At 34.8% G+C, this 16,193-nt stretch overlaps 2 protein-coding genes across 2 annotated transcripts; one reads left to right on the top strand and one right to left on the bottom strand.

Moving 5' to 3' along the window:
• Positions 1-2,825: 2,825 nt before the first annotated feature.
• LOC124370416 lies at positions 2,826-5,640 on the bottom strand. The gene is made up of 4 exons (XM_046828700.1): positions 5,322-5,640; positions 4,064-4,080; positions 3,470-3,790; positions 2,826-3,370 (listed from the first exon to the last, which is right to left on the bottom strand). The coding sequence occupies exons 1-4, from the start codon at positions 5,540-5,542 to the stop codon at positions 2,997-2,999; spliced, it is 933 nt and encodes a 310-aa protein (XP_046684656.1). The 5' UTR covers positions 5,543-5,640; the 3' UTR covers positions 2,826-2,996.
• Positions 5,641-8,353: 2,713 nt separating this feature from the next.
• Positions 8,354-12,552, top strand: LOC124370412. The gene is made up of 3 exons (XM_046828697.1): positions 8,354-8,956; positions 9,146-9,302; positions 9,981-12,552. The coding sequence occupies exons 1-3, from the start codon at positions 8,798-8,800 to the stop codon at positions 11,648-11,650; spliced, it is 1,986 nt and encodes a 661-aa protein (XP_046684653.1). The 5' UTR covers positions 8,354-8,797; the 3' UTR covers positions 11,651-12,552.
• Positions 12,553-16,193: the final 3,641 nt, after the last annotated feature.

Raw genomic sequence — 16,193 nt, 5'->3', positions numbered from 1 at the left:
CCCTTCTACAACATCTTAATAAAACCATTAAATGTTTAATTCGTTGGCAATTTCATTTCCAAAGTCCAAACATTTGTATACATTTTATATGATACAGTCTATCACACATGTCACATTCAACAGGTTGGGAGACTTCTTCGTCTTTGAAGTTAGTCCCACAACTGTAGCACAATCCATTTTTTGTTACAGGAAACAACTTTTTCCCCACAGACTTAGGCTTATGTGATACAGACGGTCCGTTATCAACATCAATTGACTTTTCAACTTTGACTTTCCCACATAATTGATCTTCATAATTTTTCTTCTTAACAGAAATCTTACTATGTTGTTTAGTAGAGTTTCCTTTCTGGGCTTTACTTAACTTCTTTTCTTCTCGTAGTCTTTTCCTTTCTGCCTTGGCTCTTTCTTCTTTTGCCTTTTTTTCTTCCTTTTCTTCATAAATTATTTTCCATTTCTTCGAAGAAACAACGTAAGGTACTCTTTCTGTTTTTCTTTTGCCTTTTCTGGTTGGAGTTTCGGGCCACACGAGAACATCAGCCAAAGCTGGACCACTGCTTCCAGATGCTTGGGCAATGCCTTGTGAAGCATGTAGCGCAACACGTGAACCTTCACTTAACTTTTTCTCGGGTGTTGTATAGTTATGGTCAAGTTTTACATTTACATTGTTGTACATTGTTTCACATTTTGATTGTTGAAGATATGTGGTGTCATTTTTTAATGCATTGGCACTGACATCTGGTGCAGGTAAATTAATTTCAGGATCATAGTTTTGTTGTTTTTGTAACATCAGTTGTGTGGCATCTTTGACAATAGGCCTATCTGGCACACATACATCAGTGACAGTTTTTGGAGAGTGTGGATTTAGTTCCATGACAGCATGTGGCGAACCAAATTTTTGAGGTTGCTTATTTCTGGAAAACTCCTCCCACACTCGATATAGTGTGAAAAACAGTGGAGGTTCATTATTTTCCGACACAACTTTCTCTATATTGCGGAATTTTTCTATCATTTCGTCTCCTACAATCCCTTCGAATTGATCCAAGGTAACTACATCTTTACCGCTTAATGGTACAATTTTCATTTGGGTTTTACCAAGACACTTTGTATAGTCAATTGAGTTGCAGTTCCAAGGAAACAAGCCACAGGCTCTAAATCCGTTAGTAAGTGTTTGAGGCTTGACCTCGTCCACTACATGTTTCAGGATTGGTGCAACATTCTCCTTAGTTAAAGCGTCTGTCGGGTGGTTACTACGCCAATTAAACACTGCCTTTTTCCAGCCTGACTTGATTGGTCTAAATGCAGCAACATCTGCTGGCTGCATTATTCTGGTAGCGTTTGGGTATAGGGCTATCAGTATTATTTGCAACTCAGAACACAGTTGGCTTAGCTGATAGGAAAGATGGCTCTTATGCCCATCTACAAAAAGGATAACTGGCCGTGTGATATTGTTTTTTTCAAGGTGTGCATTAAAAACATTACCGATGTACTCATAAAAGACTTCGGATTTCATCCATCCAGTGTTCGAATGACCAATACCCCAAGAGTCTGGTACAGAATTTACAATTGTTGATGGTAATCTATGGTACGGATAGATTAACATCGGTGGAACAATTCGCCCACAAGCAGAAAAAGAAAACATCACAGTAATGGCGGCTTTTGAATTTCCCTTGTCAATTTCATAAACATTTTTTGATCCTGTGGGAGCTAAAACTTTAGAACCCTTTGGACACAGTAGGAAATTTGTCTCATCGCCATTAAAAACACGAGTCGGGTCTTTCAAAACGTCCACCGCATTTTCTTCTTTCAAAATGTCTTCTATAGTTTTAAACCAATTTTTAATATCGTTTTCGCTGACGCATGAGCTTGCAGAAGTTACTCCTTCGGGAGTCCTTAAGGATAGGTTAGGGTGCCTTTTTAAAAATGCTTGATACCAACCGAGGCCTGGAAGATTGTTTTTAAAAGGATTAGGTCTTTCATTTTGTATTAAGAATTCTTGAACGCTCAGTTGCAAATCTTCTTTCCGTCGTGGGAAACCTTTCCGACAGCAGTCATTGATCCATTTTTCAAGTGTATCCTCTTCTTCCTTCGTCAGTACAGGTGGAGGACCAAGTTGTGTTTTTGAAAACTTGTCACTAAGCCGAAACTGAATAGTTGACCGAGGAACACCATGCTTTTTTGCTGCAGCCTTTTTGGTCATTCCATTTCTAACATCTTGTAAAGCTGCCTCAAGAGAATCGGCTTTGTAAGAGAATTTAGGCATAATTTGAACTCCGTTGGTGATCTGAAAAGAAAAAAGTTATTTATTGGCATGCCAATATCTATACATTGACATAGTGCCAATCACTGCTAGGTTACAGTGATTGGCATGCCAACGAGAAATATATATGTGTGCCAATGACTGTTTCAAATTGAGTTGTTAAACAATAACAATATTCATAAAAAGCCCATTGTTTTTATACTTCGAAAGATGTTATTTTGGCTTAAAATAAACAATCTCTTAAATACATAGTCATTGGCACTCCCTGCCGATGACTATATTTCATAATTTTTAAACATACAGTCATTGGCACCCCCTTTGCAGGTTTGATTTTGAGGTTATTTAACTTAAAACCTATCAAAAATGGTTTCAACTCCTTCTACATTACAGCTATCATTGTCTTAGTTGCAAAGATTTATCTTATCAAAGGGAAAATAACATAGTACAGAGAAGCAACTCTAAAGGAATTCACAAGAAGATCAACAGAAAAAGCTTACCTATACTAAAAATAATTTTTCCAGACACCACGTGCAGTCTATCTGCAAACATTACAATACCAATTGGGGAGAACTGTTAAGAGTATCTAATGAACTATGTTGGCATTCAATGCTGCCAACCTAAATCTTGTAATGAACAAAATAATTACAAAGTGCCAATGACTGTACTAGTGCCAATGACTGTATGGTTTACCCTAGTCACACTAAATGAAAAGTCTATAACACGTGTGTTGTAGTTGACATTACTCGTACAGTTCCATTAAACTTTCCTGTGACATGACACTGTCTGTAGGTGATGTAGCTTGTGTGGGATGTGGTTCGTTGAAGTTATGGGAGACTGGTACATGAGGGTTCATAAAGTTGTGTGCTGTACGTTGTAGGGCATATCCTGTCGTTGATGGACCTTGGCTGTACGGATTGCGGTTGTAGGGTGGGTTATGTGGAGTAGGAGCGTATGCTTGTGGTTGTGTGTGAATGTCTTGTGCACGTTGAATTACTTCTAGTAGTTGTATCTTAGTCCTTATCCTTACATGCTGTGGTACTCTTTTTAGTTCTTTATACAAGGACAAGCAAAAAAGCTTATCTTCATCATCACTTTCTGGCAACGTCTGACTTTCTCTCACGGAAATGCTCTTGGTCAAGATGAAATGAAATGAAAAATGCCTTTATTTACAGAGGCGAAGTTAGGACTTAAAAGTCCTCTCTACCACTTAACCTCCAAAGATATCAGAGAAGTGCTTGTCCACAGGGTTCATTTTAGGTCTTTTAATTCCACTGCTAAGAGGTCGTTGAGGCATGGTCAAATCTTCATTGTCTGATCGTTCATCTACATCTTGCAAGACGGTGGTTTCATCTTCCTCGATGCTACTTTGAGTTTCCTTATTTCGCATGGTGTTTTCCAAAAACATCAATCTTTGAAAATATATGTAAGGTGTGCTTTTTACTGCTGCTGACCCTGACTTAGTAGTCTTTTTCTTTCTCAGCTCCCTTGCAAAACTGTCTCTCAAATTCTTCCATCTTTTTTGAAGTGAAGCACCTAAAAAAAAAAAACACATACACTAACATAATTGTTTAGAAACATTTCTTTACTAATGCGAGTGTGTTTATTTTCAGGTATTTAGCTACTGGATGTTCTTTCGTTGAACTGCACTACAACTATAGATTGGGAAAGTCTACAGTATGCAGCGTGGTCAAGCAAGTATGTGCTGTAATCTGGAACAAACTCAAATGTATTTGCATACCAACAACCACAGAAGAGAAGTGGAAAGAAGTAAGTGACGAATTTCTCCGCTATGCCAATTTCCCTAACTGTCTTGGAGCTGTAGACTGTAAACACATTAGACTACAGCAACCTGAACATACGGGGTCACTTTTCTACAACTACAAACACTATTTCTCAATGATCCTGCTAGCTGTTTGCGATGCAAACTATAGTTTCTTGTTTGTTGATGTTGGAGCCTACGGAAAAAGTAATGATTCTTCTATTTTTCAAGAATCCACATTTTACAAAAAGCTTATACAAAACAAGTTGAATATTCCTGATCCGAAACCAATTTCAAATAGAGACGCAACACCTCTACCATATGTATTGGTTGGTGACGATGCCTTTGGTCTCAGCAAAAACATCATGCGCCCATACGTTGGAAAGATGTTAGAACACTCCAAGCGAATATTCAACTACCGACTTTCCAGGGCTAGAAGGTACATAGAATGCACTTTTAAAATTTTAGCAAACAAATGGCGAATTTTCCATAGGCCTATTAATGTGAACGTAGACTTTGCAGAAAACATTATTTTGGCGTGTTGTATGCTTCACAACTATGTTCGTCAGCGAGATGGTTGTAGATACGAAGATACCTTGTATGCAGCACCGTTTGTCAATGTGGAAAACGTAGTACAACGCCCAAACACATACGCGAAAGAAGTAAGGGATAGATTTCGTCATTACTTCATCACTGAGGGAAGACTACCATGGCAAGACAAAATGGTGTAAATGACCTGTAGTGTAAAAATAATTGTGAATCATACGTTATATAGTCACCCTTGGAGTAAAATGATGTTGCAACTAAAATAGGATACATTGTTTTGAGCCATAATTATGTATAGTTTCACCCGCCCGTTACCTATTACACGAATTGGCTTTGTGATGTTGTTAATTGCCATTATATAATCAACCTGTAGACCTTTTAATTTTAGATTACAATAATTATTGTTGTTCTACTTATCTTTTTTCATGAATCCTTTGATGTGCTAAACCCTTATTTACAGTTTTAATAAGAAAATTACATACATAAATACATTTGTATTCCTCATAACATTATTTTATCGTTAGACTAATTTAAATTAAGTTTAGGGATAGAATGCAGATTTTATTACAAATAAAAAACGTTAACAAGTTTGTAACTGAACATTATGGGGTTTAAAAGGTTTAGATGTGTTCTGTGTTGTCCAGACCTATTAACCTATGTACGAATAATCATTATAATAATCATCAAAAGTGATGATTTAACAACAATATATGAGTTTATTTAACAATATATGAGTGAAAAGAAACGCCAAATCAATACATTATATCCACCTCTCCAGGGTTAACTAAAAACCACTTACCGTAAATCTTCTTCTGTTCCACTGTAGCATCCTTCTCAAAAAACAAGTCCACTAACTCTACCCAGGCCGACCTTTTCAACACCCGATTTTTGTAATCTTCACTCTCAAAGTCCCAAATGGCACGCCGTTTTTCAACTTCATCAATGAAAAGCTCGGTATCAAAACTTTGCTGTAACTCCATCTTCGTTCAGGTCGCGCGACAGACTGAGGGCATGTGTACGTTTCCGTATGGAACAATAGAACTCGAGCCGCGCTGCAACCTAGCGGTTGACGCGGAAACCTAGAGTCGCACGACGAGCCGCTCGTCATTACCGAATAGGCGACCGCATGTGTACGCTTCCATTTAAACTACGAGTATGTTGAGTCGCGCGGCATGTCGCGTCCATGTGTACGAGGCCTTAGGATAAAACTCTGTGCAGTGACCCTTCATAGCGTCCCTGCACAGGAAGTCGCGATGATCTGTGCCACAAGGACCGTGGATCATGTGCTGCAACACCAACTTTCTGAGACTTCCACGAGTACGGCACATACATATGGAATGGGAGGTATTGTTATTGTGAGCTCTTAGATTTCATAAAATTTTAGTGGTAAATATTTGAGTTTTTGATAGTTTTTTCATATCAGCAAGTTCAGTGAGTAATAGACTATATTTTGATGAAAACTGATTTTAGATGCAATCCATAGTTTTTGAACTATTAACATTTTTCTTTAAATTATTTTGATAAATGCTGATTTGTTTTATCATGTAGATAAGATTGGACCAAAGATAAGACATGAAGCAGTGGACCTATTCTATCAAGCCTGACCTTTGAACTCTTGACAGATAAACCATTGTAGCTAATTGTTGCAGTCATTCTTGTCCAGATATTTAAAGATTTGTTTGTTGTCATTTAACAAAATAGAATTTACACTACTTTGAATATCAGTCCTTTTATGGATTTTATACTCTCAATATTGTGAATAGCATTTAAGTTCTTGGTTAAAAATAGATTCTTATATTCTGACACTTGTTTATTGTTGAATATAAATCATTACAACTGTTTGTTGTGGTGACCTGACACAAAAAGGACATCTCGAATTAATTTATTTTAAATTGTGAAATTTATTGTTAACTGGTTTCTACTATTGTTTACCAGTTATTTTTTAATTTTAATTAACTTTATTTATGGTTAAAGTAAAGAAAATAAAGTATCCCTGTGGAGTTTGTGATAAAAATGTAAACAAGAGCAGTAGAGCTGTATTGTGCACCGGAGTGTGTTTGAAATGATTTCACATTACGTGTATCAATATGGACTTGGAAGAATTTAAATTTATTTCAAATGCAAAATCTAATTGGAAATGTAACCAATGTAATGGGAGTGAGTCTTTCAATATGAGTGAAGTGGAGGGCTTAACTTGTGAAGAATTGAAAAGTGAAATTGAAAATTTAAACAAAATTATGGAAACACTCGGACAGGACTTAAATGATACTAACAATAAAAACAAATCTCTTAACTTTAGAATTTCAAAACTTAATCAAATGGTATTAGAACGCGAGGAAGAAATTGTTAAATTAAAACTAGAATTAGATGTCTTGCGTTTTGGATTTAGTAATGAGCAAAGACTTGAAAATAATAAAAATAAATCTTTAAAAAAACCAGTTCATTCAGAACCATTTTATATACCACTAAGTAACAGCTTTCAAGTTCTCGCAGAAAGTAATGTAGGTAAAGAAAAGCAGCATTTCTCTTTTCAACATAGTGAATTCCCACCACTTCATTTTTCAAAAAAGACTTTAAAAAATACTTAAAAAATACTTAGTTCCTAAAAGTAAAAAATCTTTGACATCTACAAGCTTTAAAGGTGAGTGTCACAAATCCTCAACTAATAAACCATTATCAGACATGCAAAACATAATTATAATTTCAGACAGTCACGGACGTGACTTGTCTTATAAAGTACAGCGAAGAACTACAAGCTGTGTGACAGCTACTGTTAGACCTGGTGCGATGCTGAGTGGTGTCGTTCATGACATGAATGAACAAATCAAGGGCCTTACTAAGTGTGATCACAGACAATGGATACGTTTCTATAGACAACGTATCCATTGTCTGTGGTGTGATGCAGCTGTATTGATTGGTGGAACGAACGATCTTGAGAAGAGGAGTGAAAACCTGATCTTACATGATATTCAACAACAAATTCGAACCACTCTTCACACTAATTTGATCCTAGCTACATTGCCCCTACGACATAACAAGCCAGAACTTGATGAAAAATTAAGTTATCTTAACAGTGAAATTGAGCACTTAGCCGAATCTGAAGACCATGTCTTTATATTACCACTTCATCTGTTGCCTAGACATCTATACACATCTCATGGACTGCACTTCAATAACAAGGGGAAGGAAAAGATAAGCCTAATGATCAAAGAAATATTTCAAAATATTAAACATAACATTTCAAATGAACATCGTGATGTAATCAGGTCACAGGTTGCCTATTCCAACATCGTCTCCAGTTCTCCAAAGAGTCAATCAACTGGGAAAAATGTTCAAGAAGATTCAACTGATCTGAACTTAAAAAAGCTGGAAGACGGAATCAGTATAGCGGAGGCGGACATGAGTGATGTCATAAACCGGTCTTCAACCTACAATATACAGATCATTGAGCAGAACCAATCTCAAATTGTATCAAAAGGGACCTTTTTTATTGCAATAAGTAAGCCTGTAAACCATTTAAAAATACTGCAACTTAATATTCAAAGTATTAGAAATAAGTTCTTAGAATTAGAGCAATTTTGTAGTGAAGAAAAAATTGATATTATTTGTGTGTCTGAACACTGGTTGACTACCGACGAAGTAAACCTGTATATTCCTCATGGTTATTTGCCTGCTAGTTTTTATTGTAGAAAAATTAGAAAAAATGGTGGAGCAGGAATTTTGTTAAACAGGATATAAATTATAAAGTAATAAATTTAGAACGTTTTAGCATAGAAATGGATATTGAAATATCTGTACCTCAGAACCATATGAGCCTAAGTCCAAAATTTCTTATTTTTTAGGTTATTGCACGTATGTTCTTAAAATTTCATTTTACATCCAGCCATACCATCGTAACTCCGCTAAAAATTCTATTTTTATGATTTATCAAAGGTTATATGAGTCTAAGTCCTGAGGTATATCAGAACCAGACAAACTTAACTCCACCTATGATGTTATGGTTCTGAACATTGAGCATTTCAGCAAAAACCTAAGTCCACAAAATGGACTTGCCATTGTCTGGCCCTAGCCACTATACTCATTTAGTCTCAAGTCCTGTTTTCTGAACAGCTGATGACTGTCAATAATACTGTTGATATTGCTGCTGCCTGCTATTAGAGAGATTATTGAGGTTAGGACTGAGCTGTACTAATCAAAGTTTTATTCTACTTTTAACAAAACGTTTTGGTATTAATATGGAAAGTAGGGGAAAGTTTATACTTTCCAAATTGAAAAACCTTAATACGTTCACTGAAGATAATCTGAAACCTGAAACTAATGATTGTCCTAGCAATCAATCAGTAGAAGTTCCACGAAGAAATTCCACTCCTTCACCGACTTTAACCGAATTAAAAGTAAGTATTTTTTAAATATGTTTACAAGCTAACAATATGTAAAACTTAAAGTAAAATTCGAATTTTATACTCAGACCTCAAGGAACAATTTTTATTATTATTATTATTATTAGCCTAGGTTTAGAACATTGTTGTGCCAATAGGAGAAGTAGGCCTAAGTGTATGTTTGATTTTCAATTTTATTTCTAGGTATTGAATCCAGATTGCACATCCATCCTCGTTTTACCTGACAATGACTCAACCCAATGGAATTTTAACATGCATGAAAGTGAAAATATCCAAGTTGAAAGAGAAACTAGTAAAGACGTACATCTTCTTAATTTCATTTCAACTCCAGTAGAACCAGGTGAGATTAGTAGGTACATAATACTCTAGGCTCAGTTTAAATAAATTTCAGTAAATTTATGGTTGTTATAAAAATCTTTTTTGTGTAAATTACTGTTATGTTTAACCATTTAACCATATTGTAGCAGGTATTTACTCGGGGGCTTTAGCCTACCCTAGCAATAATTTAGGTTCCATTTCAATCGTGTTAAGCTGGGCCTAGACCTAGTACATTGTCATTAGACTGTAAATGCTGTAGTCGGTAGGGACAGAGAGCATTAATTTCATACGATAATAGTTATATTCTTAGGGGTTCTTTGTCTTTCCGACTTGTTATTCTACCTAATTTAACATTCTACATGTTTAACAGAAATTATACTTCAATATGAAAAACTTCGTGAGTGACGAGTAAATTACACATAATTACCAAAAACATGATAAAAATTCAATAGAAATCCACTTTAACGATATAATATTTTTTATATCCACATTCTTTGTGTAGGCTATCTATATAATGAACTAATCAATGTTTTGGCGGAACATCAATTTAAAAAATTAAAATAAATTGGACAAAACCGAGTGAATTTCTCTATTTCTTGAAGGCTGGGAACACTTGTAGGAAAGAAAGCTCTATGTTATTAAAAGCAAAACACTTAAATAAAATTAAATATTCAAAATATCTTAACAATTTATTTTTCAGAGTCAAATGAATGGGAGCTAGAGACGATAACACAAGTGACAAACATGGAACAAGAATCTGGAGCATCGACAACACTGGAAGATTTAGATGATGCGCTATCTTCTGTGAGCGACCTATTTGAGAATGACATCGATGATCCAACATACACTCCACCTTCAGGTTCAGAGAGTGATTCAACTTTAAGTAACGATTTAGAACAAGTACAAAGTCAATCTGTAAGTACAAATACTACAGCAAATAATAATAATATAATACCTCTGGTACCATACACCGATTCAGATGACACGGAGAGCGAGTTACCGATAGTTACTCAACCTAAAAATAAAGGAAGAAAAAGAATAAGGAATGAAAAAAAGTGGAAAAAAAACATTAGAAAGCAGGGACGAATTTCTGGAAAAGAGCATGTAAACTCTAAAGGAGATATTGTAAAAGAAAGAACTTTAAGACCTCCTTGTAAAACTACTTGTCGCTTGAAATGCTCTCAGCGCATAAGTCATGCACAAAGAGTACACATTCATTCTGACTATTATAATAGTGAAAGAAACTTAAGTTCTAAACGCCAGTATATAGTTTCTTGTATTACAACCAAGCCAATAGCCAGGTCACGACAAAGAGATGGTTCTAGAAATAGTAGAAAAAACAGCCATACTTATTTTCTCAAATGGGATAACAATTTTGAAAAAGTTTGCAAACAATTTTTCTTGAACACACTAGTAATATCAGAAACATTTGTTAAGTTTGCTCTCTTAAAAACCCAAAGTACTGGTATGGTTGAACCAGACCATCGTGGCAAACATGTACCAGGAAACAAAATACCAGAGACAGCAAAGGATATCATAAGAAACCACATATCAAAATATCCAGCATATGAAAGTCACTATAGTAGGGAAAGGACAAACAAAAAATACTTGGGTAATGATTTAAACATTTCCATAATGTATACCATGTATGAAAATGAATGTAAAGAAAAAAATATCAAACCCGAAAAGAAATGGTTATTTTCAGAAATTTTCAATAGAGAATACAATTTGTCATTTCATTTGCCAGACAATGACACATGTGATTTTTGTGACAGAATTGATTGCCAATTAAAGAATGCAAACGGTGAGCAAAAAGAAAACCTTCAAGCAGAAAAGCAGAAGCATCTAGATGAAGCAGCACGTAGATACCATTTGAAAAAAGAAGATAAGCTTTTGGGACAAGGAAATGAAAAATTTAAAGTTGTTATGGCAGACCTACAGAAGTGTCTTCCTACTCCAGCTCTCACAAACTGTCAAAGCTTCTACTTGAGAAAGCTCTGGACTCTAAACTACACCATTGACGACAGTAGTGGAAAGAAAACGTGGTGCATGATTTGGAATGAGACCACTGCAGGTAGAGGTGGAAGTGAGATGGCTTCTTGTTTGTTTACCTGGGCAAATGAAGAGCTCAATAAAAGCAGCATTGACACTCTGACTGTTTGGACCGATAACTGCAGCGGTCAAAATAGAAATATTAATATGATTTTTATGTACATTTGGATTTTGAAAACTCTACCCAACATTAATGAAATAAACCACAAATTTTTATTAGCTGGGCATACACATATGGAGGTAGATGGTAAACATGGATTAATAGAAAGAGCAAAAAAGCATCTTAAAACTAACACAATATTTACTACTAATGATTAGGCGAACTTCATCGCATCTTGTAGCAATAAAAACCCATTCATTGTAAAGAAAATGTCTCTTGAACACTTTCTTGATTTTCTTTCGCTTACTAATAAAGATGGACCATTAATAAACAGGAAAAAAAATACTATTGGAGAACCTTTCCTCATTTCCAACACAGTTTGGTTACAGGTTCGAAGAGAAGAACTTGGTATACTGTACTATAAAACAAGCTTTGATGATGTTGATTTTAAAAGTGTGGATTTGAGAAGAAATAAGAGAAAAGAAACAATCATGCCTGAATCAGTTCCGAAACTAAGATCTGAGAAGAGGAAAATAAGTAATGAAAAATTCAGAGATTTAATGACAATCCTCCAGTGGGTCCCTGAAGAATACAAGGCTTACTTTGAGAACCTTCCACATGGGGCTAGTGAAAATGACTTTCCAGATATCAGTTCAACATTATTAGATTAATTCTTACCTTATATTTATAGTTTTTATAAGCAGTGTAATAGTGTTTTATTGACGAAACAATGTATATTAGTTGCTAATGGAAATACAATGCTTAAGTCCAAATAGCATTAAAACAAATGTTTTTGATTTTAGAAAAAACAACTTTCCAGATGCCATTACAACATTGTTAGATAATATATTTTATTAGCATTGTAATAGTGTTTTTATTGACTAAACCATGTATATTGGTTGCTAATGGATACACTTAATTTGGTTGCTTAAGTCCAAGTAGCAATATAACATATGTTTTTGATTAGAGCCAAAATATCGTAAGTCCATTTTTAATGTAACAAAAAAATAATTACATAAAAATACTAAAGCAGTTTAATGCTTCTATAAACATAAGTAAGTTAACTTGTGAAGTAGAAACTAAACACAGTTCATAATTTTATAATAAAGAATAAACACAACTGTTCGTAGTTTTTATGCTCTCCTGTAAAATCTACTAAATGTGACTTAGGCCCATATAGTTCTGAGGTACAGATATGTTGCTTAAAATTAATTGAACAAAATATGTATATTGTTAGTTTTTATAGATCTCCACAAGGGAATATTGATTCATTTCTTTCATAACTTTGAACAGGCTATGAAAGAATTATTGATTAAAAATGCCATGGTTGCCATTTGTGGTGATTTTAATACAGAAATGACTGCATTACAGAGTCAAAACTCAATATATTTTTCAAACTTACTTAAGTCACTAAATTTGAATTGCACAGTTAAAACTCCCACCCATATTAATTCTTGTATAGATAACATGTTGGTTAATTTTACTGATAATTTATATTATATTAGCCCTTTAGAGGGACGTTTTGCTGACCATATTTCTCATAAAATGCAGGTATACCGAGATCATAGGGGTGAACCTAGTAAAAATTATAATTGTGGTTGCAATAAAATTTTAATCAGAAAGCAAACAGAAAATCAAATAAACTTATTCATAAATTTGTTAAAGTATGAAAAGTGGGAAATGATCAACAGATTTAATTCTGGTATGATAACAGTTGATGTTTTATTTGACAATTTCTTTAAGCATTTTGTCAATCTTTGGCATTACTGTTCCCCTCTAGTTAGCAAATCTAATAAATGTAGAGTTAAAAAAAAAGAAAGTACAATGGTATAATCAGTACTTAGCTAAGGAAAAAGATTACATGTTGAGCTTGTACATGTGATGTTCGTGGCCGGTGGTAATAAAACTGGGTAATAAAATTACACCAATTAAGGAAAACTATTGGACTACATCTTGGTCGGGAGGACGCGGGTTTCACGGACCGTGGGTAAAACTGGACTGGGAGAGAACACTCGCTGCTGGAACGGTAAGGAACGTTGGCGGGAAGAAGTGGCGTGACCTCAGTAGCCAATAGGATCTATTTCAAAATGTATGGTCTCATATGACGTCACATACATGTAACCGCCAACGGCCAGATTGACAATCAACATTCCTATCTTAACAAATATATTTTAGATAGCTGACTATTTATATTGGATTCAGATATGTACACCACATTTCCTCCCTTCCAAAGTTGAAAAACACTGCAAAATAACACACTAGGGTCAATCGGGGCTAATATGAAACAAAAATGTAAACTTTGCAATATAACTTTTAATCTATTTGCCCTAACCCACAAACAAAAATTCAGCAATTTGTAGCTTTGTTTCCTCTATAAGTTAATGGTATCAATAATGTTTTATGTCATAAAATAAAATCATGAAAAAAATAAAACAGTGTTTCACTTTAGCCCCAAGAAAAGGGGCTATTATGAAACAGCCAAGGGGCTATTGTGAAACATCTCAATAATTACCATATTATGAGCATCTGATTACTTAAAAACATATCAGCTTATAGAAATATATATAATCTATTATTTCCATAACCTTTAATTTGCTTAACTTTATCTTTAATGATTTTTTTTCATGTTTTAATATGGAAACTAAAATATTTCACTAATTAATACGAAAATAAGGAAGGATAAATTTTTTTTGAAATGGATTTAGGTATAAATAATCTAAGGGAAATTAGTAACAACTCTCAAGCTTTAAATTTGTAAATGTTTTATTATAAATTAGGCCAAAAATAATGGTTCACAGAAATAGAAAGCTTAAAAATCAGAAATCACGATATAAAATCAACATCTTTGTTCATTCATTGTTCAAAAACATTAACACAACCAGGGAAAACATAGGTAATTTTTCTATTTTTGAATGTGGTCAAAGGGAAAGGTAACACAGCTTCTATATCCATATAATCAATATTGAATATGTCCCCTTCATTGTACACAAAATCGGTAATTTCATCATTGCAGCACCTTAAGCCTTGTACGGTAACTTCACCATCATCCATATCGACATGTTCTATGAGGCAGACATATTTGTAATGGGTTGATTTCCTCTTACCACCTTTAACATCAACTAAAACAAAAGTCCCTTTCTTTATATTTTCCTGAAAAACAGGTGCCTCATATGCAACAGGGTTGATTATGTCCTTTTTGGAGTTGGAAATTAAATCACTTAACGATTCCTCGTCAGTATCACAAAGAGACGGTTCATCACTATCAGAGGTATCTTCATCTATTTCTATCTTGATATGTCCTGCCTTTCTTTGCTTCTTTTTCATGGGCCTACTACTGTTTTCCATTTTTAGATACAACTGGTTGTCAGTTTGGGTAATTACTGTTGGCCTACCACTCGATATTTCATCTAAACTTTCTGCATTGGTTTTCTTACTTTCAGCATTTGAAGTTAGAGGATTACCATTACCCAGAGGAATAGATGATAGGAGGTTTTGTTTATTTTTAGGCCTAATCTTTTTGTTTGCGTTAGATTTCTTAGCAGTTTTTTCTCCTTTATTTAGCTTACCAAGACATTTCAGTTCTTTTGTTTTCAATTTGTCATTTTCTTGGTCTTTTTTCAATTGCTCGGCAGCAATCCATTCATCGCTTGTAATTAATTTTGAGCTTGCGTCTACTCTTTTTCTCTTCTTTTTGGGAGCAAGAGTTCTATTAATTTTTTGGAGCAGTAACATCTCAAAAGACGAAGAAGACTGTGACCCATCACCTACAGGTGATCCAATAAGAGACTCGGAATTGCTAGTACTAGGCTTAGACATTGTTTTATCAGATGTAGACAATGATACTTCTAGATCTCGTGGCTTATCTGATGTCGAAGTGCAAGGTGTTACATTGCCCAGAGACAGAGACTCAGTGACAGTATTTGGATTTTCAAAAGATTCAGCTGTTATGCATTCTTGGTTCCCATCACAGTTGGACCTACCAGTTTGTTTAAAAGCTCTATACCTGGCCAGCTTTTCCGCATCAAAGCGTGATACAGGATATTTAGCATGATCACATGGAAATATGCCTACATGGCTGAAGCCTTTTCTAACGTTATCTGGTGTCAAACCATTATGCCAAACCTGACAGAGTAAATCGACAAACTCATTCTTTTGCATCTTTCTTTGATTCAGTCTGTACCACTCGGTTACTTTTAAGTCCCATGCATATTTCAATGTTTTGAAACATGTTGTGTCCAAAGGTTGGAGAACGTCTGTAGTGTGTGCTGGAAGTTTAATTATTGTAACCTGATTCTGTCTAGCATACATAGCAGTGTGAACATCTAGATGGGTCATATGGCCATCGTAAATCAGCAGAAGAGGTCTCTCTTTCACTTCTTGGCAGAACTTCACAAAAAAATCATTGAATATATTTGATGTCATCCATCCCTTTTCACTACAGGCATAGAAGGTGCCTGGCAAATCATATTGCCCTTTCCAAGAGGACCATAAATTTGCTCCTTGAAAAATTATTAAAGGAGGAAGAACTACTCCTGCTGCATTACAACAGCCCAGTACAGTAGTATTGTCCCTACCAGTTCCTTCTTGAGTACGGTGAGCTTTTTGGCCAATGCCTGATACAAACTTGACTCTTGAGGGATCCGAGCAGAATGATGTCTCGTCAAGATTGTACACATGTGATGGTTTATTTGCAATATCCAATTCCTCTATTTTTTTTTTTCAAGCAAATCGTAAAATTCATAAATTAGAAAAGGATCACTT

The sequence above is a fragment of the Homalodisca vitripennis genome, unplaced genomic scaffold (genome assembly GCF_021130785.1).
Source record: "Homalodisca vitripennis isolate AUS2020 unplaced genomic scaffold, UT_GWSS_2.1 ScUCBcl_124;HRSCAF=1272, whole genome shotgun sequence".
NCBI classification, from domain to species: Eukaryota; Metazoa; Arthropoda; class Insecta; order Hemiptera; family Cicadellidae; genus Homalodisca; species Homalodisca vitripennis.
This window is presented reverse-complemented; position numbering and strand designations above follow the sequence as displayed.